Source organism: Lathyrus oleraceus, chromosome 5 (genome assembly GCF_024323335.1).
Source record: "Lathyrus oleraceus cultivar Zhongwan6 chromosome 5, CAAS_Psat_ZW6_1.0, whole genome shotgun sequence".
NCBI classification, from domain to species: Eukaryota; Viridiplantae; Streptophyta; class Magnoliopsida; order Fabales; family Fabaceae; genus Lathyrus; species Lathyrus oleraceus.
The window spans coordinates 461,529,790-461,556,463 of NC_066583.1; the positions used below are offsets into that span (position 1 = coordinate 461,529,790).

A 26,674-nucleotide genomic window follows, 5' to 3' on the forward strand; every position below is an offset into this window, starting at 1 on the left:
TATAAACTTTATTTTTTTTATAAGCAACTTTATTTGTAGGAGACCAGTGTTTCCAATCAAGTGTCTTCTCTTGAACTTTCTTACTCCCTCTAGTTGAGAATAAGCAAGACATGAGTATTTATAGCTATGTTTCAATATCATATTTCATTTTGAAAATTATAACATGGTTTCAGATCAACATTTCCCTACACGATACAAAACAATGGTTGAAATCACCTACTTTGATACATAATAATCATCACATTTACAATTTTTTTAAAAAAACTATTTTAAAAATATTGTCATTTTTAGTTTTAAATGCATCATTAATTATTATTTTGTTTTCAACGGTATCCTCTAATTAATAGTCTAAATATCATCATTTCTCACTTTACATTTATATGAACAAAAATACATCAATAGTTAAAATAACTTCATTTCGCAAAATTACTCCTGTTTCACATCTATCACTATCTATCACTTTCTTAATCTATGTAAAATTTTCAAAATCAACTACTATATGATACATAATAATTATCACATTTACAACAAAAAAAAATTATTTTAAAAATAGTCATTTTTAGTTTTAAATGCATAATTAATTATTATTCCTTTTCAATCACATCCTCTAATTAATAGTCTAAACAATCATTTCTCACAGCAATAGTTAAAATGACTTTATTTGGTAAATTTACACTTCCCTTTCACATTTATCATATTTTTAATCTATGTAAAATAATGTTTAACATGGATGACCCCAAAGTGTGCCACTACACTGCCATAGTCATCTTAATCTCAGGCTTAAAGGCTTAAGGGCCTTATCTAAATTTACATCATGGTTGCTGCTGGCTTTCCAACTAGGCAAACCACCACTCTTCAAAAGAATTTCCTCAAGGAATCTGCTTGTTAGGCTGCTCAGTCAAAATGGAACGTTCTGTCGCAATAAAATAAGGATGAACAATAAGGATGATCTTGCTAAGAACGCTATACCATGGACAACCACTTCCAGGTTGTTAAAATTGCACCATGTGATGCTGGCTATCACCGATTTTTACAACAAACTCGGCTGAACGATAAAGATCTTCAGTAGCTGTCCTTGGTTCTTAACAGGCTGCATCTCCGCTTTCTTGATAATTTGCTACCGCATAAGCACTTCCAGGAACCTGGACTAAAATATCATCCTCATGCATATTTTCTTGTTCCCCGTGAAGCAGTTGGTCCTGAGTTTTATACAGGAAGTGATGTGAATAAATACCATTTTGAACAATTTTAGCTTCGCTAAGTTGACATCAAACCATATGATTGACCAAAATTACTTCCCAATGCATGAATGCTTGACAAAGTGTCATACAAACATGCCATCCAAAACATATGGCAGACTGAAATGCTGCACACCATCAGGGAATGTGTCTAAGCATCAGCAGAAATTATTACATACCTCAATATTAGTCCCAGCAGCACCCTTCATATTATTTTTCATGGTATCCATCAATGCTTTTAGTTGTTTCCGGGCATCTGCTCTTATAATGCGCCGTTCAGCACATTGTTCGGCAGTAACATCATGATGGCAGGCCACACAAAGAGTTCTCAAATTCTCAAGTTTGCATTCACCTAAAGAAATTATTAAATAAGGTATAAAACTCAAACAGCTAAAAACAAGTTTTTTCCTACATGCAGAGGAAACTACAGGGACACAACCATCAGAGAAGGAAGAGGACTCTATAAATGAAATATTCTATTTTTTATTTTGTAATTTATGCAAATAGTCCAGAAGTTAATATCCAAACATTGTAAAACTTTGAAAGTTAATAACACTATAAAATTCTGAAAGTAATTGTTAAGAGTCCCACATCGGATAATATATGGCCTGAACATGTGTTTATAAGTGGGGGGTAGTGCTCACTCTACCAACCGATTTTGTAGGGTTGAGTTAGGCCCAACCACATTTCTGAACGTGGTATCAGAACCTGGTTTAAAATTTGGTGGGCCATCTATTATGGTTCCAAAAGCAGGTAGGATTAGACTTCAAGAGAAATAATACCTCCGCCTTTATATACTGGAACAATGTGATCAGCATGCCATGCATTTCCTTCACTTGGATCTTTGGCAAGCTTTTCAAACCTGCAGACAATCAACTAGTGTTTCAGAAGAATGCTTCAGAAATAAGCAAGTTTATTAACACTTTTGTACAGTCAGTCTTTTTACAAATGTTATAAGCCTGTACTGTTGTTTTCTAACATCATAACAAAATTGACTTTAGGTATTTCACTATCATAATCTCACATCTTCCTTCGCTTTGCAATATTTGGTGCTGATTTTTCAATGTACCCCCGTCGTTTTTCCAAGGACAGAGGTCTTATGTGCACGACAAGCTTATGACAGTCCAATTGGCAATTTGTGCATACACCTTGCTCAATATTGAAAAGTTCCTGAAAATTTCATCTCAATCAATTACTTTAAAACCTAGCTCAAAGACATGAAAACTCCACAATGATATTTCAAGCAAAGAACATTGAAATCTGAAACAAGAAACAAAAATTAGACAAATACATTCTAATTTGAATATGATAAATGTTCTAACCTGACGGATGAATCTGTTGCTAGTTCTCATGCGATACTCTTGATAGCAGACAAGGTTACAAAAAAGATCTTCAAAATATTCAGGTGTCTTGGCATTATTACCCCTGAAACTATAATTATTAATTGTATGTACTATAAAAAATTTAAAGCAACACAAGAGTTGTATGGGACATACATGCATTGCTTTTGACAAAGCTTACAAAGAGGCTCGTCTTTCGGACTCCAGCCTTGAGTGTATTCTTTTTCCTTCTTACCACAACCGCTTCGAAGACAAACCTGTTTCCAAACAGCATCTGATGGTAAGGGATAGCTGATGTCAACTAAAGGAGTCATGCGCCGTTTGCTTCCACCATTTATTAATCCCTGTCAATCATAGACTTTTGTTGCATTATTTATATATAAAGAAACAAATTAATATTAGAGGGGGTTAGACAATTGTATGAAAAGATCATATCCACAAATACAGAGTTAAAGTGCATAGTGTGCCGACCTTCTTGTTGTGACTATTACTTTCATTTAAGCAGCACAGTTCGACAGCCAAAGGAAGTTGTAATGGTTTTCCAAGTAACTTATTGCGTTCAATTGATCTTAAACTCTTCCACTCATTTGCAAAATCCAGAAGAGCAGTCCTATACGCAGGGTTATCTTTGACAGATGCAAACTCTATACCCTTTTTCTCATCATCATCAGCAGGACTCAGCAGCTCAAGGTCTTCTGGTCGGAAATTTTCATAAAGTGGCTGTGGTCTTGCATCTTTACCCAAAACACAAGTATAGAGGTGGATCCTTCCGGTGTATGGGCTCACCTGAAGAGCAGACAAATTTAATTTTTGCACCAAGGGAGGCCATAAACACAATCCTATTCCATAGGCGATAACAAAGGTAATGGTACCAACATCTACTTGAATATTGGCAGTTTGCTCAAACCAAACACACCAAATAAAAGGATGAACCCCACAGAATACAAGCTCTTTTATTATTTCGTAAGCAAATATAAATAAACATAAATTCGTTTCAATAACTTTGCTTCCCGTACAATGAAAACAAAAAAAAATGTATAAATGATTTTCACCTCAAACCGCAGAGAATTAACTTGATGAGAGCACTTTACTTCAGCTTCAACAGGATGAGAGGGCTGGTCATCATCTGCGTCTGTTGTTAAAGTTGATTTCTTATCCTGAAACAGAAAAATAAGACTTTTATTCTCTCACAAAATACAAATTAAAGTAGTTATTCCTTCCACTAGAGTAGCTTCATTGAAAATGCACCTCTATTACTTTATCTTTGTCCTCGGAACTCTCTTCAGAACATCTATCCTTAGCATTAAAAGCATCTACATCAAGATTTCCATCCAAAACTGAAGCGTTGCATAAATCTAGGAAGGAGACACTATCAACCTATTCTACCAAAAAAATGGAATAATTAGAAAGAAGCAACTAATAGAGCAAATATATTTGAAGCAGAGCAACTTAGAAGTATAAACTAAGCCATACCATAATATTAGCATCCTGAGATATGTTGTTTACAAGACCAGATTCATCTTCTTGATTTGCTTCTGTTTCATTTGACTTCACTGCAGAGGGTTGTCTATCTAAATGTGTTTCAGCTGATGCATCTTTGGATGCAGATTGTTTTTTAGGTCTGTCAATTTTCAAGGATGGGTCTAAATAAGAAACACCTTCAACCTGCTACCCAACATTCCCAAAAGGAAACCGATGTTAAACAAGAGAACCAAAAAAATGGAAAAAAGTAAAAGAAGTAAACTTGTAAAACATTGCAACTCTATGTTGAAAATTTGTATTTCATGATAATGGCCAAGACAAGAAGTGTATCTAACTAGGTAATCAGAAGTTAGGACTCGGGCAAAACCTTTCACAGGAAAAGTTACACAGTATTGAAACCCAAATTAGATCATAACAGGTCCAAGTATTACTTTGAAAACCGATGAGAAATAAATTATTCAACTGAACTAAATGCTAAACTTCTGATTCTGACAATGTTATCACTTGGAAAGACCACCAAACTGTTTCGTGCATCCCATAAGTTGGAAAGGGAATTCATCCGCATTAATAAAGATAAACATGGATAATGTCAGTGTTGTCAAATTTTTGGCATAAGGTCATTTGACGATCACGGCGAGGTGGCTTTTACAATGTGGCCAATATTTACATGGAGGAAATAGCAGTTCAGACAGTCATGCAAGAAGTAGTGCCTTTGTGAAAAGTAGAAAGGAAAAATATTTTCTTAATGTGCTTAAGTGAATGAGCACCATAGTGCTTAATTTATACGTATAAAAGATGAGTAAACCTCCATTGCAAGGAGTATCAGGCTATAATCCACACTACTTGTGAACTATTGTGGTCGAAACACCTCCAAGATTTGAATTTCGTGAATTATTAGGTCGTATGAGACTTATATCTTTCTTGAAACCATGTCTTTTATAAAAATGACTAAATCATTATGTCACACCGTTAGAGAAAGATCCTCCCGGCAATCATTAAAACCTCTTCAGGTCGAACCACAGGCGACGGCGCGAGAAACAGAGAAAGGAAGGGAAGGAGGCCCTGCCGCACGGGCAGCGGAAGGATGACGTTATGTCATAGTTATAGTCCTATGTGGACTAGATTTTTCTAAGAGAAACCCAACATGACTTTAAAAAAGCTCTGATGAACTTGCGATTCTACGTGCTGACAACGGTTTTTCCAATTTTGCTGTGATATTTAGCCATCTAATCACGGATAGGGGTATCTGGATCGCATGATTGTGTGATCCCACATGCATACCCGTGATCTTACCAACATTGCTCCCACTTGTAAACACCTTTTAAGCTATATTACATCGCATGACTATCAACACACCTCTCACACTCAGGTCTAGACATCTAGAGTGTGACCTAAGTGGTCCGATAATGAGTAATCCAATAGACCTTAGATAGACTCTGATACTATCTAGAATTTATGTTGGCCCTAACTTATAATTACTTTTCGAGCTATATCACATCCTTAGTAGAGCTTACAAACATGCTCCAACTTGAGGGAGGGTGTTAAATTTTATAAGGCTTATTTTCCATAGTGTTGGACTTTCAGCCTTAATTGTTGTCCGTCCCTAGTCGCCTTAATTGTTGTCCGTCCCTAGTCGCCTTAATTGCGGCACTTTGGTTTGTCTTCGTTGCAGACCCTAACACCTTCATTATGTTGGCTTTAAAGAGGTGAATTTAATCCCACATTACTAAGAGATATGACATGTGTTGTGTTTATAAGTGGGGACAATCCTCACCTTACAAGTCAGTTTTGTAGGGATGAGTTAGGCCCAACCCAAATTCTGAGATGGTATCAGAGCCTATCGTAGATCCATTGTTGGGTTTCCCGCATCGTCCACGCTTCGGGCTCATTGAGGCCAAGCGTGAGGGGGGGGGGGGGGGGGGGGGGGGGGGGGTGTTGGACTTTCAGCCTTAATTGCGGTCCGCCCCTAGTCACCTTAATTGCGGCACTTTGGCTTGCCTTCATTGCAGACCCCCAACACCTTCATTGTGTTGGCTTTGAAGGGGTGGATTTAGTCTCACATTGCTAAGAGATATGGCATGTGTTGTGTTTATATATGGGGGCAATCCTCACCTTACAAACCGGTTTTGTAGGGATGAGTTAGGCAACCCAAATTCTGAGACAGATTTATTACCATAAAAAATATTGTTTAGTACACATGCCATAATGATTTGAACTACACAATCCAGCAGAGTCAAGCCAAAACAAACCTTCCACAATAAAATGTATAAAATTGTCAATTTGTATGAGTATTACAACTATGGACAAGCTAAACACTTCATGTTACACAGACACTTACACGAAAACAACAAAAACCAACAGTAAAAAGCAAATAATAGAATTAAAGAAATTGAAGTGAGACCTCTATCTCCTTCACGGCATCATATTTGCCATCTGTTGTAGATGAAACGCGATGTAAACTTTTGTTCAAATATTTCCAATGTGATTCATCCGAAGTATCCTGCAGATAGTCGTTCAAACAAAAATGCTTGACAGAGGCATATCACAATAAACCCTAACCCCAAATCTTCATAACCAATGAAAACCTAATTACCTTTGCACAGAATATGTATATGTTAACTGCATTTGTTTGCCCCCGTCGATGAGCTCTGTCCTCAGCCTTCAAAACATGTTAACAATAAATATATTATTTATTTAAGACATTTTTTAAATATCAAGAATACCCCACACAATTTGCACTTCATCATCAACTACAGGTACACTACACCAAACAAACTGTATGAGATTTCCATGATTAAGAAAAAAACTTTACAGGGCCATCTCATAGCCCATAGGTAATATCTATTAACACTGCATCACTTTCATAGTAAACAAGACTGAACAAGTGCAACACCAGACATGATAATTATCAAAAGAAGGATGAAAGAAAGGTCCATTACAGGCCTAATGGTTCAGTATCTTTCAACCCACCATGTGCTATTCAAAGGAACCACCCCTGGTTCAACTTTTGCTTCACTTTTTCAATATGATTATCAAGTATATTTTACAGATAAGCATAAGTTTCCATTCCTATCGTTCCTTTATCAACAACCAACTTTAGATGCGTTTACGGTTCGTTATGATTGTGGCGTCCAGCACCAGACTAAGAGAGATTTGATGCATGATATGTACCTTTATTATTGTAAATTACACAAAAATGGGAGTATTTATTCCTTTTGCTACACTAGTCACTCTTCTGCAGAATCATTTGTAGAGCTATATTGATATTTCATTTCTACAAACTGTTCAAACCTTAATCATGTTTTCATAATCAATTGTCGAGACAAGATACAACACAAGTCACTGGAAAATGCAGCCTATCCTACAACCAAACAATAGTTATAAAAAACGTTTATGAAGTGATATTCCATCTAATGGGACCTGAAGCATCACTGTTGGGCACTGAGGTAGCTCCAAAAAGACAACATCCTGTGCTGTTGAGAAATCAACTCCAAAACCTGCTGCTAGAACACCTATTATCGCAATTTTAACCTGAAATGCACATGTAACTAATAAGTCAAAAGAAGCCTAATGACAAGGTCAAATACTCCAAACTCACGTCAACTAGACGATGACCCGCATGTTGCGTGGCTGGAATTTTTTTGCATTGGTGATATCTAATAATATAATGAGTTAGAATAAGTGTATGAAGCTTATGGACAATAAATTAAAACTATGTTACAAGATGACATTTCTCCGAAAGGAAAATCCTGAGTTGACTCTAAGAGTACAATATCTAATATATTACAACAACAACTAAGCCTTATTCCACTAAATGGGGTCGGCTGCATGGATAAACTTTCGCTATAATATTCTGCTAAGAAATGTGGCTGGACATAATTCAACCCTACAAAACCGGCTTGTAGGGTGAGGATTGTCCCCACTTATAAAGACATGTTCAATCCATATATTATCCAATGTGGGACTCTTAACACCCCCCCTCACGCCCAAGACTTGACATCTGGAGCGTCAAAATAAATTATGGGTGGCCCGATAGCGGAAACCGGACTGTAGGTGGCTCATCGAATCTTAAACGAGGCTCTGGTACCATGTTAAGAAATTTGGTTGGGCTTAATTCAACCCTACAAAATTGGCTTGTAGGGTAAGGATTGTGATGTGGGACTCTGAACATGTTCTATCTAGGACCATGTTTCTATCCAAATCATTAATCTCGAAATCTTTCTTAATCACTTCTCTTTCTAAATCTTCATTTTCTTCTATTTGTTTGACTTCTCTCCATCTGATCTACTCTCTTTACTACAAAAACTACCGGTCTTCTGTCTATATGCCCAAACCCACCTAAGTCTATTTTCCACCAACTTCTTTACTATAAGTGCTATGTTGTTAAACTCGGTCATTCTAACTGTTATCTCGGCATGGAACAGCAAAATCAAGAAAATCGCGTCAGGTCGTGCCGTTCCATCACATATGGATGACCCTGATAAAACGACCATAATAATGGGATTGGATTCAGAACGACACCGTGGCAAAGCGGTCACGTCAGAGCCGTAAATGATATTACCCTTACATTTTTAAGGATAACAAGGTTATTTTATTGAACTTTATTTGCGTGTTTTACTCAAGACTTCTTACTTTTATTTCTAAATATGAATACTTCATGAATTTTGATTAATTTATTTTAGTTTTTAACAATTATGTGTTCATTAATATATTAGTATTCTATATTAATATGAATACTAATATAGTTTTTAACTATATTAGTATCCGCGTTACTAAAATATCGGCCGTTCCACTTTGCACTCACATTCTGTTCCATTTTTTAAGATAATTGTGTCGTGCCGCGATCCGAGATTGATAACATAGTATAAGTGCTACCCCAACACTCTCTAATATTTTCATTTGTAATCCTATCATGTCTAGGTCATACCACCCATCCAACACAACATCCTCATCTCTGCTACGCTAACTTTATTCTCGTGTTGATTCTAAATCGTCCAACATTTTGTCTCGTACAACATTGCGGGTCTTACCGCAGTCTGATAAAATTTTCCCTTCAACTTGAGCGGTACCTTTCACAACCCAATTTCAAGAAAAATTTTTAGCTATATCTAATCTCTTTCCTAAATAATGATTTTAGAATTTAAAAATATCATTGCAACAAAAACTGAGGTCTCCAAGGATCTGGTGCTATTTGCTAAATGGTATTTGTTTCTGCAGTTGGGACTGTGTTTTAATATATTATATTTGTTGATATTTGTAAATATAATGTTAAGAATATTTGTATATCGAATAGTCCCACATCGACTATATCATGTAATTAGTTGTAATCTCTCTCTATATAATAAAGTCTCTGTAGTGTTTTTCAAAACACACGGTTTATTCAAATGTCTCTTAGTCTCTTGTATTTCAACATGATATCTAGAGTCTGCTAAGAGGCAATTCTTTCTTTGTTGTACTTTACCCGGTTGACCCACTGTCTTCCGGTGAGAATTTTTTTTTTTTTGCAAACCGTGTCTTCACTCCGGTTTGCCTCTCATTTTTCAAAATTCTTCGGTAACCTACCAACAGAAGTGCCTCTTCTGATCCAGCTGTTCCCCACTTTTCACCGGCAGAAACCTCCGCACGTGACAGTACGCCCGACGATCGATCTCGACAATTTTTCCACCACTCCACTCTCCATAGGACAACTGTTTCAGATCAGATACTCATGGCTACTCCTCATAACTTTACGCCAAACTACGATGATTTCCTCCGGTGGTATCAGAATTATCAGAACTTAGATTCTACTGCTTTGATAGCACATACTGGTAATTCATCTGCTTGTCTCTCTCAATCATCTTCCCTTGGACCTTGAGTCCTTGATTCTGGTGCGTCTGATCATGTTACCGGTAATAAAAATCGTTTCTTTTTCCTCTCTACATTCGGTTTCTTACCTACTATAACTTCTGCTAATGGTTCTCAAACCCGACCCAAAGGGATCGGTACTGTTCAAATTCTACCTTCTCTCTCTGTTACTTTTGTCCTCTATGTACCTAATTGTCTATTTAATTTACTTTCAGTCATTCGTTTAACTCGTTCTCTTGATTGTAGTGTCACTTTCACTAACAATAATGTTACCCTGCAGGATCGGAGTTCGGGACGGACGATTGGTGTCGGATGTGAATCTCAAGGCCTTTATTACCTCTCAGTGTCATCTCACACATGCTCAGTCAAAGATTCTCCACTCACTATCCATGCTCAGTTAGGTCATCTCAGTCTTTTCAAACTACATAAGTTGGTGTCAAATCTATCGAAGGTATCTAATTTATATTGTGAGTCGTGTCAGCTAGGGAAACACACTCGTGGTCAGTTTCCCAATCGAGTCAATAAACGAGCTTCGTCCCCTTTTTCTTTAGTTCACACCGATGTTTGAGGTCCCTCGCGTATTGTCTCTACTCTTGAGTCTAGGTATTTTGTCACCTTTATGGATGATTTTTCACGTTGCACGTGGTTATTTTTAATGAAGAATAGATTTAAATTATTTTCTATTTTTGAACAATTTTATCAAGAAATAAGAACTCAATTCGGTGTGTTTATTCGTACCTTAAGAAGTGACAATGCCCGTGAATATTTATCCCACCAATTTCAGAATTTTATGTCACGCAATGGTTTTCTCCATCAAACATCTTGCCCTCACACACCTAAACAAAACGGGATAGCCGAATGTAAAATCAGCATCTTGTAGAAACCACTCGGACCCTACTTCTCCATGGTAATGTTCCACTTCGGTTTTGGGCTCCTGAAAGTACTCCCGCACCTTTTCCGACAGTTATTAATGTCCCGCCTACTATTATTCCCCATCGGTCTAGGGCTCCTGAGCCCCCCACCCACCCCACACACACACTTCTCGACCACTTCAAACATATCAACGTTGTCATCCAACGCCTGTCGTCCCTGTCCCTGAGGTCGTCCAGTCCCTAAGGTCTTCCCTGTCCCTGAGGTCATTGGAGACTCTCCTCCGACGCCTCCGCCATCATCGGGTCTGATCCTGCAACCTGAGTCTGATCTTTCGATTGCCCTTCGAAAAGGTATACGTCAAACACAAAATCCTTCTCCACATTATATTGATTTATGTTATCATCGTCTTTCCCCTTTGCAGTATACTTGTTTGTCTTCTTTGTCTTCTGTTTCTATTCCTAAAATTCCAGGAGAAGCATTATCTCACCCTGAGTGGAGGCAAGCAATGATTGATGAAATATGTGCTCTTCAAAGCAGTGGTACCTGGGAACCGGTTCCTCTATCCCATGGGAAATCTTCAGTAGGTTGTCGTTGGCTTTATACAGTGAAGGTTGGTCCAGATGGTAAGATTGATCGATTTAAAGCTCGCTTGGTAGCCAAAGGATACACTTAGATTTTTGGATTGGGTTATAGTGATACATTCTCGCCTGTAGCCAAGATGGCATCTGTTAGACTTCTTCTAGCCATTGCAGCCATTCGACATTGGCCTCTTCATCAACTTGACATCAAAAATGCTTTTTTACATGGTGATCTTGAAGATGAAGTATATATGGAGCAACCACCTGGATTTGTTGCTTAGGGGGAGTCATCGAATATGGTGTGTAGGTTACACGGGTCTCTTTATGGTCTTAAGCAATCTCCGAGAGCTTGGTTCGGCAGATTTAGCACTGTAGTACAACAGTTTGGTATGGTCCGTAGTGAAGCTGACCATTCTGTTTTTTATCGTCACTCAGCCCAAGGGTATATACTCTAGTTAAAGCAACATCTCTCGAATCAATTTCAGACAAAAGATCTTGATAAACTTCGTTATTTCTTGGGTATTGAGGTAGCCCGATCTAAAGATGGTTTGGTGATTTCTCAGCGGAAATATGCTATGGATATTTTGGAAGAAACGGGTTTGTTGGATGCTAAACCAGCTGATACTCCTATGGATCCAAGTGTCAAACTACTATCCAATCAGGGGGAGCCTCTATCTGACTCAGGAAGGTATAGAAGATTGGTTGGAAAGTTGAATTATCTGACAGTCACTCGTTCAGACATTTCTTTTGCAATTAGTGTGGTTAGTCAGTTCTTAAACTCCCCTTGTCAGGAACACATGGATGCTGTTATCCGGATTCTGAAATACATCGAATGTGCTTCAGGAAAAGGTTTAGTGTATGAAAATAAAGGATATACTTAGATAGTTGGATACTCCGATGCTGATTGGGCATGGTCACCTATTGATAGACGATCCACCTCTGGGTATTGTGTACTTGTTGTAGTCGCACATTTTTGCCACTATCAGACTTTCTATCTATGTGCCATATTGCATGTAAATCTTCTCATTTAATAATTTTGCAACAGATTTGATCTTGAATGAAACATGTTAATTTTAAGGACAATACATAAGCATCTAAGCATTCTAACAGCTAGATGAAACTACTACATCAATTTAACAAAAAAGAGCAGTGAAAATGAGACTGATCATCGGAAAAATGCAGTTTCAAAGTTAAACTACCTCTGGTCCTAATTATACGAGACAATTAGGTTACTTACTGGCCCTATTTAATTGTAGGTTTTCCTTTACTTAAAAATTCTTCTTCCCAACACAAGTGGGTTTCATTTAATGAATGCTGAAAGTATTTTTAGAAAATAATTAGCATTAAATCATTTGAATGTGCTTATTGGTCTTGGTGATTTAGTCTTTTGTTTCTTATAAACAGAATTGGAGAGAATTAGAAAGCATCAAAGTATTCCAAGTTAATATTCCAAATGCAATTGACTTTCAACAAAAAATAATATTAAAACTTACTAATATGGTGGAAAGGAAAGTGGCATGAAAAATATCAGTATCACAATAAAATCAGGAGAGAAGTAGCAAGTTTACAATACCTCTGGTGATGATCGAAATGAGATTACTGCAGACTGTCTATCTCTGGGTAGTGTAAGTCCATCTATTCGCACAAAACCTACTCCTTTCTCACATATAAACTCCTGAATGGTTCAGAATACAAGCTTTATACTAGAAATAAAACTTAAATGTTTGTGGGACATTAAAGCCCAAAGGCCAATGCTAATACAGTATGATGATTTACCCGTTCAAATGAAAGGACAAGAAATCAAAATAAACAAATGATTTAATCCAGTAGAGTTTTTAAAAGGACAAGAAATCAAAACCAACTCAATATTCATCAGTTCAATATAAGTACCAATTCAAACCCATTTATTTGTTAAACAATGTCATGTAGCTAAATAGTATTAACTTATAATGGTTTTATTGCTTTTTCTCCTACCAGTTGCAATTTTTAGGAACATGTTGGATGTTGTTGGGACTTGGGGGTTATATATTCAATTCATGTGATCATGTTATGTTGGGCCTTAATAGTTATAGTAAATTACCAACAACAATTAACAGTAAGGTTAGGCCCTATGGCTGATTAATGCCTTAGTTTTCTTGCATTATTAACAGCCATGGGAAAATTATGTTTCACATTAGAAAGATTTTATTTGTGGACTCAACTGGAGTGGTCCACCAGTAAGGCCACAAACAAATTCTGAACGTCCATAGACAAAACCTTTCTGAATGTAAAACCATAACCTTCGGAAGAACTTTTCTCACTCTAAGAGCATTGTTTTTATACTCTCCAAATGTGTATTTTCTGACAAACACAATTTTTAGAAAGACGGGTGAGAAAGAAAAGTTTTTCTTTAACTTCCCTATTCCCTGTTTGAAATTTCAATTGCTGATAACAATCAGATTATTAGCAGTGGTTTGTGGTCCTTCCTTTGTTCTCTCTCGTAAAATGGTGGAAAATTTCAATGGTGGGTACAATAAGCACTTTACGCGATGCTGTTCTTTCTCACATTCTCTCTTTTGTCAAAACCAAAAAAGCAGTTGCCACAAGCATTCTTTCGAACAGGTAGAAGCACCTCTAGCTATCAGTTTCTGTTCTGGATTTCAGCAATACTCGTGCAACAGACCAAGACGCTAATTTTCACTTTAACAACTATCTACTCCATTTTGATGTCGCGAGTTTCCACACTTCCCATTAAAATATTCTTCTTCTTCGAGAACGAAAGGACATTTACCCCACTGGAGTTAACTGAGTGTATGATATTTTATGGAAGTATAATCAAAAGATTTAGTGAGTATATTTTTATAGGGAATTGGTATTTATAGTGAACTCTGACAGAACTCTAACAAATAACTGACATCATTTGATCTACTGCTAGAGTAGTACTAGCAACACTTACTCAAACACTCTTATTGAGTCAAATTCACATGGGTCCCACCATATTGGAAATGGGCCCCATATAAAGTGGGGGCCCACGTGAGTTTCACACATTAAGAGAGTGGGTGTTAGAAAGAGTGTTAAAGTAAGTGTTGGAAAGATGGTTAAAGTGAGGGTTGCTAGCACTACCATGGTAGTCAAAATCGCGATCCTACTCGTAGGATCGTACGATTTTACGATCTTACAGCTATCCACCGTGCCAGAGGATGATCAGAATCGTTTTTTGGTAGGCACGGGCAGAATCGCCGTGATAACACGTGAAAACGGTAGAATCGTCGTTTCTAATGAAAAATTCCGTTTTTGTTTAAAGCCCCCTTTAAAAAATTATTTTTTAAATCTGAAACGATTCATTTCATTTTCAGCCTAATAACTAGGGTTTAAGAGTAATTAATATTCAGCCACCAAATAATTATGAATTTATTCCACTTCCCAAAATATACTTATTCATTCCAATTTATTCACATTAAACTATTTCATTTCACCTCTCTCCATTTAAATAAATCTGTTGTCTCACTCTATCTATCTTCTCTTTCACGGTAAAACAACCTTTCATTCTCTATTAAAAAAAATCCAACCTTTCTCCCATGACTTCAAGTTCTGCTGTTGGAACTTTAGTTGTTGGTGCTCTCACTGCTCCCCCTGCAATTGCACCACCACCACGCCAGAAAACACTACCAAAAAATGCTCCTGGTAACCGAACTGATATGGCATGGAAACATGGCATTGCTGATCCGGATAATCCAAGAAAAATCCAATGCAAGTATTGTCAAAAAAAGGTAACTGGAGGAGTCTACAGGCTAAAGCATCACTTGGCTGGAACTCAAAAAGATGTTGAAGCATGTAAGGCTGTCCCAGATGAAATCAAGAGAGAAATACTGCAGGTTTGTTCAAGATTACAAGAAAATTTGATTAAAAAAACAGAGGCAATGGTGGAGGAAGAGATGTCAGAGGCATGCTCAAAAAGAATGAGCAGTAACAACTCTGGAAACATATTTAAGAAAAGGTGTTTCAGCTCACAACCTAGCATCAATGCAGTTCTAAAGAAGGGTTTAAGAGATGATGCATGTCAAGCAATTGCAAGGTTTTTTTACAATAATGCCATACCATTCAATGTAGCAAGGAGTGAGGAGTTCACTATCATGTGTGATATGATTTCAAGACATGGTAATGGATTCAAACCACCATCTTATCATGACTTGAGAATTAAGTTGTTAAATCAAGAAATTAAGTTAACACATGAAGCTTTGGAAGAACATAGAAAGGAATGGAGGAATATTGGATGCACCATAATGACCGATGGATGGACTGATCGGAAGAGGAGGACAATTTTGAATTTTTTGGTTAATAGTCCAAAGGGTACTGTATTTTTGAAGTCTGTTGATGCATCTAACATATGCAAAACAGCCGACAAAATCTTTGAAATGATTGATGCTGTTGTTGAAGAGGTTGGAGAAGATAATGTTGCTGATGCGAAAGAGGAAAAAATTATATTGGACACCTTGTGCCGCACACTGTCTTGATTTGATGCTTGAAGATTTGGAGAAGAAGATATCGGTTCATGAAGAGACAATTTCAAAGGGTAAAAAAATTACAACTTTTATTTATTCAAGAACTTCTCTCATTTCTATTTTGCATCATCATACAAAAAACAAAGATTTGGTGAGGCCAGGCGCTACTCGATTTGCCACGTCTTACCTTACTTTAGGGTGCTTGTATGAGAACAAGGAAGCTTTGATAAGAACGTTCACTTCCAAAGAATGGAAATTGAGCAAATGTGCAAAGTTAAGAGATGGAAAAGCCATTGAAGATGTGGTTTTGGACAAAAGTTTTTGGAAGAATATTGTTGTTTGTTTGAGGGGTGCTACACCTCTCATTAAAGTGCTTCGTTTAGTTGATTCAGATCAAAAACCAGCCATGGGATTAATCTATGAGGCAATGGACCATGCAAAGGAGGAAATTCAAAAGAATTTTAATGGTGTAAAAAAAAGGTATCTTTGTTTTATTTAACTTTATTCACGTATTTGTGTCTGTACTTGATATCAAATGTTAAAAATAACTCAAATTATTATAATTTGTAGTTACAAGTCTATTTGGAATATCATTGATGATAGATGGGACAAAATGCTACATAGACCACTACATGCTGCAGCCTATTATCTCAACCCACAGATGCATTACGGCTCTAGATTCAAAGCTGATATTGAGGTTAGAAAAGGTTTAATGGACTGCTTAACTAAAATGGTGGATGATCCTGAAGAACAGGCTAAGATTGAAGTCCAAATGCATGACTTTAAGAAACAATTAGGGTATTTTGGCACAGAATTGGCCAGACGAACACTTGAAAAATCTACTCCGGCAGATTGGTGGGATTCAATTGGGTTTGAGTGTCCAGAACTGCAAAGATTTGCTATCCGCATACTCAGCTTGACATGCAGTTCATCGGGTTGTGAGCGAAACTGGAGTGCTTTTGAGATGGTAAGACTTTAAGAATTTATAATTAATTGTATAAGGCTTTCATCTTGCTTATGTTAATTTTTTTTCATTTACTGTAATTAAGGTCCATACAAAAAGAAGGAACCGCTTGAAACAAAAAATGATGAATGATGTTGTATTTGTCATGGCTAATTCAAGATTGTCCAAAAAAAAGAAAGGGAGAAGAACATTTGAGATAGAGTTAGATGACCTTGGATCTGATGATGATTGGCTTATGGACGAAGACGGCGACATTGAAATTTCGGATGAAGACTTTATTCAAATGAATCAAGAACAAATTCAAGAGGATGATATTTTTGTTCATGATTTGGAAGATGAACATGATAGAGGGATAGATGAAAATGAATTTGATGATGACTTTGAAGATGAAAATGAAGATGAAGGAGATAATGAAGACAACGATGATCCATTGAATGATTATGACCAACTCCAACATGACTTGTTTGGAAATTGAGTGAATTTTCATTAAGTTTTTCTTATAAGTTTTCAATTATTATTTGCTACTGTTTTGAATGTTGTGGTGTTTTGGAATTGTCTTGAATTAGTTTTAATGAATATTATCCTATGAAATTTCAGTTTTTAAAAGTAATTTTAGTGTTATTTGAATTTTATTTTTATATTATGTAGTGTCATATGTATATTATTAATCTATATGCAAAATATATGTGAATTTTTAAATTTGGTAGGATCTTACGATCCGTGTTACGATCCCCCGATTCACGATCTAATTACCCCAACCCGATCTTGCGTAGGATCTCGAGTTTGACTACCTTGAGCACTACTACTACTAATACTAAGTGACTCACAAACGAACAACTACAGAGCTGCGACAAACTCTGTCAGTTAATTACCAGCTGATAAGAAACGCACCTGTACTCCATCAAGAACTTTGTGGTGATGAGCAAAAATTATCATCTTTGGAGCATTATCTGATCCTGCAATGAGTGGATGGAAGGAAAGCCATTCACAAAACCCAGATAGCTTTGCAATTCCAAGTTCTTGATTAGTAAGCTTCCCTGACAATAGGTAGAATGAGGAAATTAAACATTTACAATGTTCTCCCACTTCGGTATAGTTAAAATTAGGCAACACAACTATTGTAGACGAAAGGATACGAGTAAAAGTAGCATGGCATTGGCATTTTCTTTGAACAACAGAAAACCAAGTGATAATTTATTTTTATGGAAGTATATTTAAAACATTTAATGAGTATATGATATTTTCCCCAGAATAAGTATGTTAATGTTAGTGGCATTACCGGGAATGAATTATTTTTTTGAAGCTTAGAGTCAATTTGGTTCAATATTCTATGATTCTCAATTCCAAAGTTGGTTGCTAATGTTATCAGATCACAAATGCTAGAATTGGACTTGTTTTTCTGACAACTTTTGGCCCTATTGAACTTTCTTGTGACCTTGGGTATTTGTTGTTGGAATTTTTGAAATAATGTAAATAGTTACCATTCTACAGTATCATATAAATAGTGTTTGAAAATGTGTTTAGGATTTTTGTAATCGTTGTATAGGCATATCATATTATGTAAATAGTTAAAGAATCTCCTATTTACTTTGTAATTATATAATCAACGCAATGTAAAATGGACTCTTGAATAGTTTAGGCACACGGTTCCAACATCACATGCATGTGTTCTCTGTCTTTCTTGAAAAGTAATTAAGGTGACATTAACCTTCGTATTTATCATGATATGCTCATGCATTTTCCTTTTCCTCAATATAGGATCAAGAGCCTAAGAAAACATCACCCTAATCAGTGAAATGTGGTGGATCCACAGCCCATTGATGAATTGTTTTGCCTAAAACTGCTTCATCTCCAGTTTCCTCCCTCAACCCTCTTGCTACATCACGTTCTTCTTTGCAAACACCTTAGATGCATATTGTTGCCCGCCATTACTGTCAATTCCAATTTAATTAGCCATTCTACCAGTGTCTCCCAGTCTTTCAGGCAGAATCCAGTAGCCATGTCGACACATCCACCACTCTAGCCAAAACCACCGCCATCAAACTCATCACTTGAGCCTCGGCGGCCAAACAACAGGTATCATATTACATTTGGTTGCTCCCCTTTGAGCAAAGCCACCAATCAAGAGCGAGGTCTTTCAAGAGTAAAACATTTGCAACCCTTGATATCTTCTACACATATATTCCAACTGTCTGAGTATACTGGTCCACATTGACTATTAATCAAGATGAAACATTGAAACCACATTTTCAAGATGCAGTATCAACAGCACCAACATTTGAAATTAGATATCAGTTGATAGAAACCCGCTGTTTTATTGGTTAAGACAGAATAGTGATATTGTCCCTTGAATACTTCTACAAACTTGCATAACTTCAAGGGTTTGCATACCTCACATGCCCAAAGGCTCCAATTCTCTCATAAATTCCTAGACTCATCCTTTCATATTATTTTAATGAAACACAGACTTATCCTAACTAATTCTAACCTCCTCAACTAACAGGACCTAAGAGATTAGAACTACAATTCAATTATTCATATTATAAACAATTCAAACTAATGCGTTATTTTTATGTTGTAATTGATTTCAAAGAATTTCTTGAGCTTCTCAGCTAAAAAGAGATTTCTTCCTAATGTTAGGCCTAATAAGACAATGTTGAACTGAAAAATATTATGCAAGTCATTAGCTGAAACACAGTAACTCAATAGTGTAAAGGTAAATCTTCACTAGCATTTTCAGAGTCATCAATTTTCATTACCATCATGTTCGTCAAAACTTTCCAAAGGCATATCTTCACTAGCATTTTCAGAGTCATCAATTTTCATTACTCCAACTGCAGTTTTCGCGGAAACTATATCTGATCTCTTTAGCGACATTCTTATAATCTGCCTTCGTTTTGGAGGTAACTGTTGCAACACTTGTTCCTTGAGGCGCCTTATCTGCAAGACATAGTAAGAGAATATCTTTACAATCATAGATTGGAGAAGTATCACAAAATTTTATTATACGCAATCAAGAAGGCATAATAAAATAAACATTGTACAAAGGGATGCACACTAAATCTACCTTACAGATAAAAAACTAGAGACCACACCATATCATGTGCCACAGTTTAAGAGTTTAAGAGTCGGTATGGTAAACTTCTCAGGAAATACTAAGGACAAATAAATATTAAAATAATTTCCCAACATTTTTTAAACAACAGTTAGTTTCTGGTATAAGTTAAAATTCACTTTTGGATCTCAATATCTTCAAAAGGCCTCATTTAATTTCTCTATATACTCTTAGAATTATGGTATGATCTAACTCAATACTACAAAACCGGTTTGAAAGGTGAGGATTGCCCCCACTTATAGATATGTGTCCAAGCCACATATTCTCTGATGTGGGGGATTGCCTCCACTTATAAAGATATGTTCAAGCCACATATTATCTAACGTGGAACTCTTAATATAAACATCTATAATAATAAGCTCATAAAACTACGTATGAGAAAGAAACTCCATATATTTATTTTATTTTATTTAATTTAGAAACACATATGAAGCAAGAAACTGATACATATTGGGCCTGAATATCTTTGATTCATCAAACAAAAGAACAAGAAATAAAAATTGAAGTAAACCACAAGGTTCAAGCAAACGTAACCGAACAACAACTCGGGTGTTAATTGAGATAGAAAACAAGCACATGTGCTTGCGGAATGAGTAAATAAGACTTGCAATGTTGTATGGGACTTAGTGTTGCACAGTAAAAATAAAAACTAACAACAAAATAATCTTAATTTTCCAGAGAAAAAAATGTTAAGAATGCCCACCATAACAGTTTGCTTTAGTAACACATTCAACTCCTCCAAGCGAATGCCCTTCGAATAATCCTGCAATGCCATCAACAAATTACTACCCAAATATATATATTATCACTTTTGCCTTGTCACAGAGAAAAGAACTAAATGGAAGATAATCTTGAAAAAGATGGGTACTTACTACACAGCATCTGAATGAGGCTAAAAAAGAAAAAAATGACTCAACCACAGATTTTTGAAAATTTAAGACCTTTAAGCAGGTCTTTTCTTTTTAATAAAAAAAAATCTATAACAGAAAACATCACAATTTTAGATCATTTTCTACAACAATATCTTATCCAACTTATTCAATATTTTTATAACATTCGTCATCAGCCTAAATTCCTAGTATAAATAATGCAAAAAGGTAATGCTCTTCTGTTGTAACTTGTAAGAAATAAACAGTAGCAGCTAGAAGAAACTCAACAAATATCCAAATAAAAGCATACAAATTACACACGCGCATAGACAGGATTACCGCAAAATATTTTCCTTGGACACCCTTGATATATTTGAGATTACAATAAGTTTTTGCAAACTCATATTTGGTTATCCCCAGCAAACCCGGCCTGTAAAAAAGAAGCATTTCATAGAAAACTGAATTAGTAGGCGGCTTAGTAGAAGAAAAAAATATGGAAAATGTTCAGGTTGAATATACTTGCCATAACATATTTATCTGATGAAATATGTCAAACGGTCTATCGGCACCTAGGAAGAAATGCACCATAAGATATAAGAAAACATTAACAAATTTGAAGTACCCAAATTACAACAAAGAACGGAAAGTTCTTAAACATGGAGCCACAACCAAAATCTTAAAATTAGATTTTTAAAATCCAATGATAACTCTTAACATTAAAGCATATGCAGCTAGCTTACTATGACCTATGCTACAACCTTGACAAAGAAGGTGTCCCTGATAGCAGAATTATACGCTTGACTTCCGAAGCCACGTCAAGAACAGCCTTTATCTGTTAAAACAAAACATATATGAAAAAATGTATAAATACCTCTTTAAGCTTTGGCCAAATAAAAGATGTACGTACATAAAGGATAACACGATATACTACAAGACGAGATAATACAAATTAAGAACATGAACCTTTCTTCTAAAAGAAGTTCTTCCAAAGGAAAAATAAACTTGAACCAAAAAGATTTTATTTGTGAGCGTTAAATGGTCATTTGACTTCCCAGCGCCTGCCAGATCTACTGATCCCACTAATCTAAATCACATTCCTCCATCCAAGTTCATATCAGTCCCTAAAGTTAAAATTAAGGCTCACAATTTTTGCCAATTTCAAAGCTTTAATAAGTGATGCTCATTTTCAGCTCACAATATGAACTTGCCTGCTTTTGATTACACTCTTTTCAAGAAAATTTAAATGCCCATTCAAAATTTGGGGGGAGGAGGACAAGATAGCTATGCTAATAATATTAGCAACGACACACATGATAATATCAGCATTTGCCAAATGTCTCTCTAACAAAGAGACGCCAAAATTTATATACATGTCAACTTTAACAACAAACATAAAGGAATTATATATCTATACAAAATGCAAACTTACGTTATGTGTTTTAAATTTTACAAACCAGAAAATGAGATGGAAACTGAGCATACCTCTCCGGGTTCTGAGGTTTTTTTTGAAGGACGCACGTGATGAGATTCATCAACAATCATAAGAGCCCACTTACGCTCAAGCATGCTCTTCCTTAGACGATGAAGCATGGTATAAGAAATAACCACAACTCTAGGGCATCTGGTTAGATATACAGGGTTGTCTTGGTGGCCAAAAACTGAATTAGAAGAAACACGTAAATGTTTACTAGCTAAAGAGAGAAAGTGAAGCTTTAACAGTGCTATGAATTAAAAACCATACAACAAAAAAGTTTACATTTAAATAATTAAAGCTTAGTTTACTTCAAAAAAGTCTACAAAAACCCTATAGATAAAAAAATATTGAGTATCATTGCCGTATTCAATTTTCATTTATGCATGTGACTAGTTGACTCCACGCATAGTGCATGAAGCAAACCAACATAGCATAGACCTTAGAGCGAACAGGATGATAGTAGAAAGATATGCTTAAATAGAATAGCAAACATTAACAAAATGATAATAAGATCCAAGAAATTAAAATCTTCTTGTAGGGCCTCAGAACAACCATTCCATTCATAGCCTTGGTGATACCTAGGCCAGACTTCTGAGCCATGAACATGAGGAAAGTGTTGAGTAAACTTATTTTAGTCTACTGTTATTTAGTGCCAACTCCCAAGAGTACTTGGGTAAGACCCCCCCCCCCCCCCTTACCCTCTCTTCCTACTACCACTCTGAAGTAATATCTGCAAAACACTCTTCAGTAACTAGCAATACAAGAAAACTCCCACCCATGCACTGTTGCTTTCATGGTAGAGTTCTGAAACCCTGTTAAAAATGTGTCTGACTCACCTTACCAATCCTACTGTGTAGCAAAAGTACAACATTCAATTTTAATACCATGTTTCTCAAAAATTTGAATTTCCAGTTCCCAAACCAACTCTAGTATGAGGCTATAGAAGCCAGCAATATCTGTGCATCCTAAGAAAAGATTCAGCGGTAAAAAAAATCATTACTTAAAGACAACACTGCATAGTTATGCAAATATGCGACATTCTTCTCAAGAACAAACAACACATCCACTTCTCAGTTTTCACCAACCTTGCGAACAAATACCAACAATTATACAGCACCATACACAACTCTAAAAGTAAAACATTACCGAGATGAATATCGGTAGGCAGGCAGGAAGGAAACCAGCGCTCAATTTCTTCAGCCCATGAATACCGCAAAACAGCAGGGCAAACAACAAGTATAGCTCCTTCATCCATGAAACATCCTGCAATAGCAATAGCCTGAAAAAACATGCAAACCATACACATTTCAAGTCACCATTATAGTTTTACTTTAGTGAGAACAATTCAAGCAATATAAAGTATACAACGACAAAAGTCTATCATAAATCATGCATAACAACAAACCACCCACAGACACATTTCATAATCAGCTTAAGTGCTTAACTAAGAGTTAATTCAACAAGCATACCTCATGAGAATTTATGTCATAATTCTTGTAGCATAAGCTTATTGAAACTAACTCAAAAGAGCTTATAGGCAATATTTTAGAAAAATCATTTGCGACGCGATTGTTGAGTCAACATCAATATTTTTATCTCTGCATCAATCGATATTTTTCACATAATCAAGGACGGGAATGCAACCACAACAGCAAAATAAGACCTCGCCTATAGGCAGTTCATAAGCTAAATGGTTTTATAAGTTTTTAACCAAACACAAGCTTAAATGTTCATGTCACAAAATAAACCTAGGAAACCTTCAAAATCTCTCTTCCGAAAGCCATCTAAATCTAAAACAATTCAAGCAAACTAAAAAAAACGACCGGAACCTGCAATGTCTTCCCAAGTCCCATTTCATCAGCAATGAGACAGCGACCACCTCTCCTAAGAGCAAACCTCAAACCATCCATTTGAAACGGCAACAACACATCAACTAAACTCTTAGGCAACTTCCTAATCAAATCATCAACTACCTCATCACTCAAATGCTCAGGCCTCACCGGAGTCCACCTCCCCACGGAACGAGAAAGCTTCTCAACAACATTAAAAGTGGTCCAAGGAATCTCCTCCACCTCAACCCCCGCCTTTAACTGCTTCAAAACAGTACGGTAGTCCGCCAATTTGAGCACGCAGGCTTTCCCGCCATCACTCGTCTGAGTAAAATGCGACGGATCCACATCCACCTGGAAACAAAATTGCAAAATCAAAATCAAAATCAATATCTGATTAAATACATACTAAATTCAATGAATAAGTGAAAATGTGTGTTGAATTTTGAATTTGAGATAGCGTACTTGGGAGAGAATGTTGTTGAGGATTTGGAAGCAAGTACCGAAGGTTGGAAAACGGAAATTGGGGAGAGGGAGAGGGGTAATTGTGAAGGAATCGGGAGAACAAACTTCGAGCCTTGCGAGGAATTTGATATCGGGTTGGGGATTAGGTTGAATGAGTTGGGGTTTGGGTTGAAGGGGTTGGGGTTGAGAGATTTTTTGGCATTTGAAAAGGTGCCAAGGGTTTCGTTGAGGTTGTTGAGAAGTGGATTCTAAGAAAGCTTTTCGTTTTGCTAATGCGGCAATGCGATTCGCTTCGATTTGTTTTAGTTGTTCTTCTGTGAGTTCCATTGATGCTGATGGACTCAACTGGTGTTTTTCGAATGCGAGGTGCAGTCTTTGTGTTTGAAAATTGTGTATGTACGATCGACTTGTAGCGCCTGTTTTTTAACGGATTATGGGTGAAAAGGAAGCACTTTTTGAAATGTTTTTTTTTTTAAATTAATTGACATCTCTATATTTGAATTTTAAAAAAATAATAATAATAAGTTGACTATCTACTATCAACCCTTAAAAAAAAATTGCATGCTTTAATTAATTAATCCTTTTAAATCTTTTAAATAAATCTAACTCAAACCTCTAACTTCTTGTCAACTTTCAAGTGTCCATCAACGGTTATCATCCTCAAACAAAATAGTTTTTCTCCTTCCCACCAAAAATAAATTCACACGCCTACACGGGCTGATGTGAACTCTCATATTAAACTCATGTGTCTCTTATTTCTTGCATCGTTTTCATTTTTCTCTCTGACCTATGTTCCACTAAAAAAGTCTGCCATTGGAAATAGATTCCGACGCGCAAAGACACCGCTCAAACACAACATCTCAGTTCGGTTTGTACTTTTAATCTGGTCGTATATTTTTTATCATCTGATGAAATCGCTTCCAAATCCTATTTTTTGATGTTGTTGGTTTTGTCTACTTTGTATAAATAATTGTGATTGTTGACATAACTTTCATCTAATGATATTTTTTACATACGTTTCAACAACTCCAATTTTTTTGTTGTTTGTATCCCTGACTATCATTTTGTGAATCTTTTTATTTATCGAGTTTCTGTAATGATATCTTTACACACTTAAGAAGTTGTTTTATGTCCAGAGTATGAAGTTTTTTTTAACAATGGTGTTTTTTAAACAATGATATTATTCAACTATTTTAAACAATTGTGTTTTTTAAAATATGATATCTTTTGATATTCAAAAGTTGTTTTATGTTCATATAATATATGTTGTTGGTTTTGCAAGCTATGCTACGAGAAAAAGATTTGTGTAGCTCTTCATACATAAACTCATGATTTGTATACCCTGCAAGTCGATTTTTTTTGCTCTGTCATTAGTTTTATATGTAATTGGTATGTTTTTTATGTACATGTTATTTTGTATTGTCAGAAGTTTTAGTTGTATAAATGGTTTTACTTTCATGTTACATGTCATATGATGAGTTCTCTCATGTTACCTGTATAACTTGTTTTACTGTTAGTGGTCATATATTTATCAATTATAAGTTCATCTTCATATGATATGTTCTTATCATTTTGCCAGATTTTTAAGCAACCATGTCAAGACCACTTATTCTCATCAAGGATTTTGTGAAAGGAAATCAGGTGTGGAAAATGCTAATTCGTATTGTTGACCTTTGGGTTGTTAAAGAGATTAGTGGACTGCAGCAACTCAAAATGGTCATACAGGATAAGAAGGTAACTGTTTGCAGTTATGTTTGTATATATTTTACGAATGCTTCCTTTAAATGAACATCCATATTATAAGGTGAGCAAATTCACGTAACAACTTGGAATCGAGGGTTTAAAGATTGGATTGAACAAAATATATTGTCTTTACAATGGAGAGCTTATGGTCAATGACGGCACTTTCAAAGTATGTCCTAACAAGCTGGAACTTGTATTCAATGGAGGAACGACTGTTTCAAAAATGGCAATATCCGAAATACCGCCACACCAATTCAAGTTTAAGCCAATAGTCGATTTTCTTACTAGAAAATTAAGCAATGATCTCTTATATGGTGAGCTTTTTTAATATGTTTATGTATCATGTGTTATACATTATTTGAAAGTTGGTACGTTCTCA

At 35.9% G+C, this 26,674-nt stretch overlaps 1 protein-coding gene and 1 pseudogene across 1 annotated transcript; one reads left to right on the forward strand and one right to left on the reverse strand.

The window, feature by feature from the left end:
- Nucleotides 1–611: 611 nt before the first annotated feature.
- LOC127085446 (uncharacterized) lies at nucleotides 612–24,984 on the reverse strand. The gene is made up of 24 exons (XM_051025959.1): nucleotides 24,553–24,984; nucleotides 24,088–24,441; nucleotides 23,405–23,537; nucleotides 22,267–22,442; nucleotides 21,543–21,616; nucleotides 21,308–21,343; nucleotides 21,124–21,214; nucleotides 20,619–20,678; nucleotides 19,560–19,740; nucleotides 17,692–17,837; nucleotides 12,929–13,030; nucleotides 7,481–7,591; nucleotides 6,654–6,719; nucleotides 6,462–6,560; nucleotides 4,052–4,243; nucleotides 3,827–3,955; nucleotides 3,631–3,735; nucleotides 3,050–3,364; nucleotides 2,735–2,922; nucleotides 2,561–2,663; nucleotides 2,263–2,408; nucleotides 2,021–2,100; nucleotides 1,418–1,590; nucleotides 612–1,199 (listed from the first exon to the last, which is right to left on the reverse strand). Exons 1-24 carry the CDS (start codon nucleotides 24,877–24,879, stop codon nucleotides 1,083–1,085), a joined length of 3,504 nt encoding a protein of 1,167 aa, XP_050881916.1. The 5' UTR covers nucleotides 24,880–24,984; the 3' UTR covers nucleotides 612–1,082.
- On the forward strand, nucleotides 14,913–17,275 carry LOC127085447 (uncharacterized; annotated as a pseudogene).
- Nucleotides 24,985–26,674: the final 1,690 nt, after the last annotated feature.

Excerpts from the sequence above, each read along its gene's own strand:
- LOC127085446 (XM_051025959.1), bottom strand. The coding sequence starts at position 24,879 with ATGGAACTCACAGAAGAACAACTAAAACAAATCGAAGCGAATCGCATT. Across the intron at positions 3,956-4,051 it reads CTCAGGATGCTAATATTATG|GTTGATAGTGTCTCCTTCCT; the intron begins GTATGGCTTAGT and ends TTGGTAGAATAG. Across the intron at positions 1,591-2,020 it reads TCCAGTATATAAAGGCGGAG|GTGAATGCAAACTTGAGAAT; the intron begins GTATTATTTCTC and ends TAATTTCTTTAG.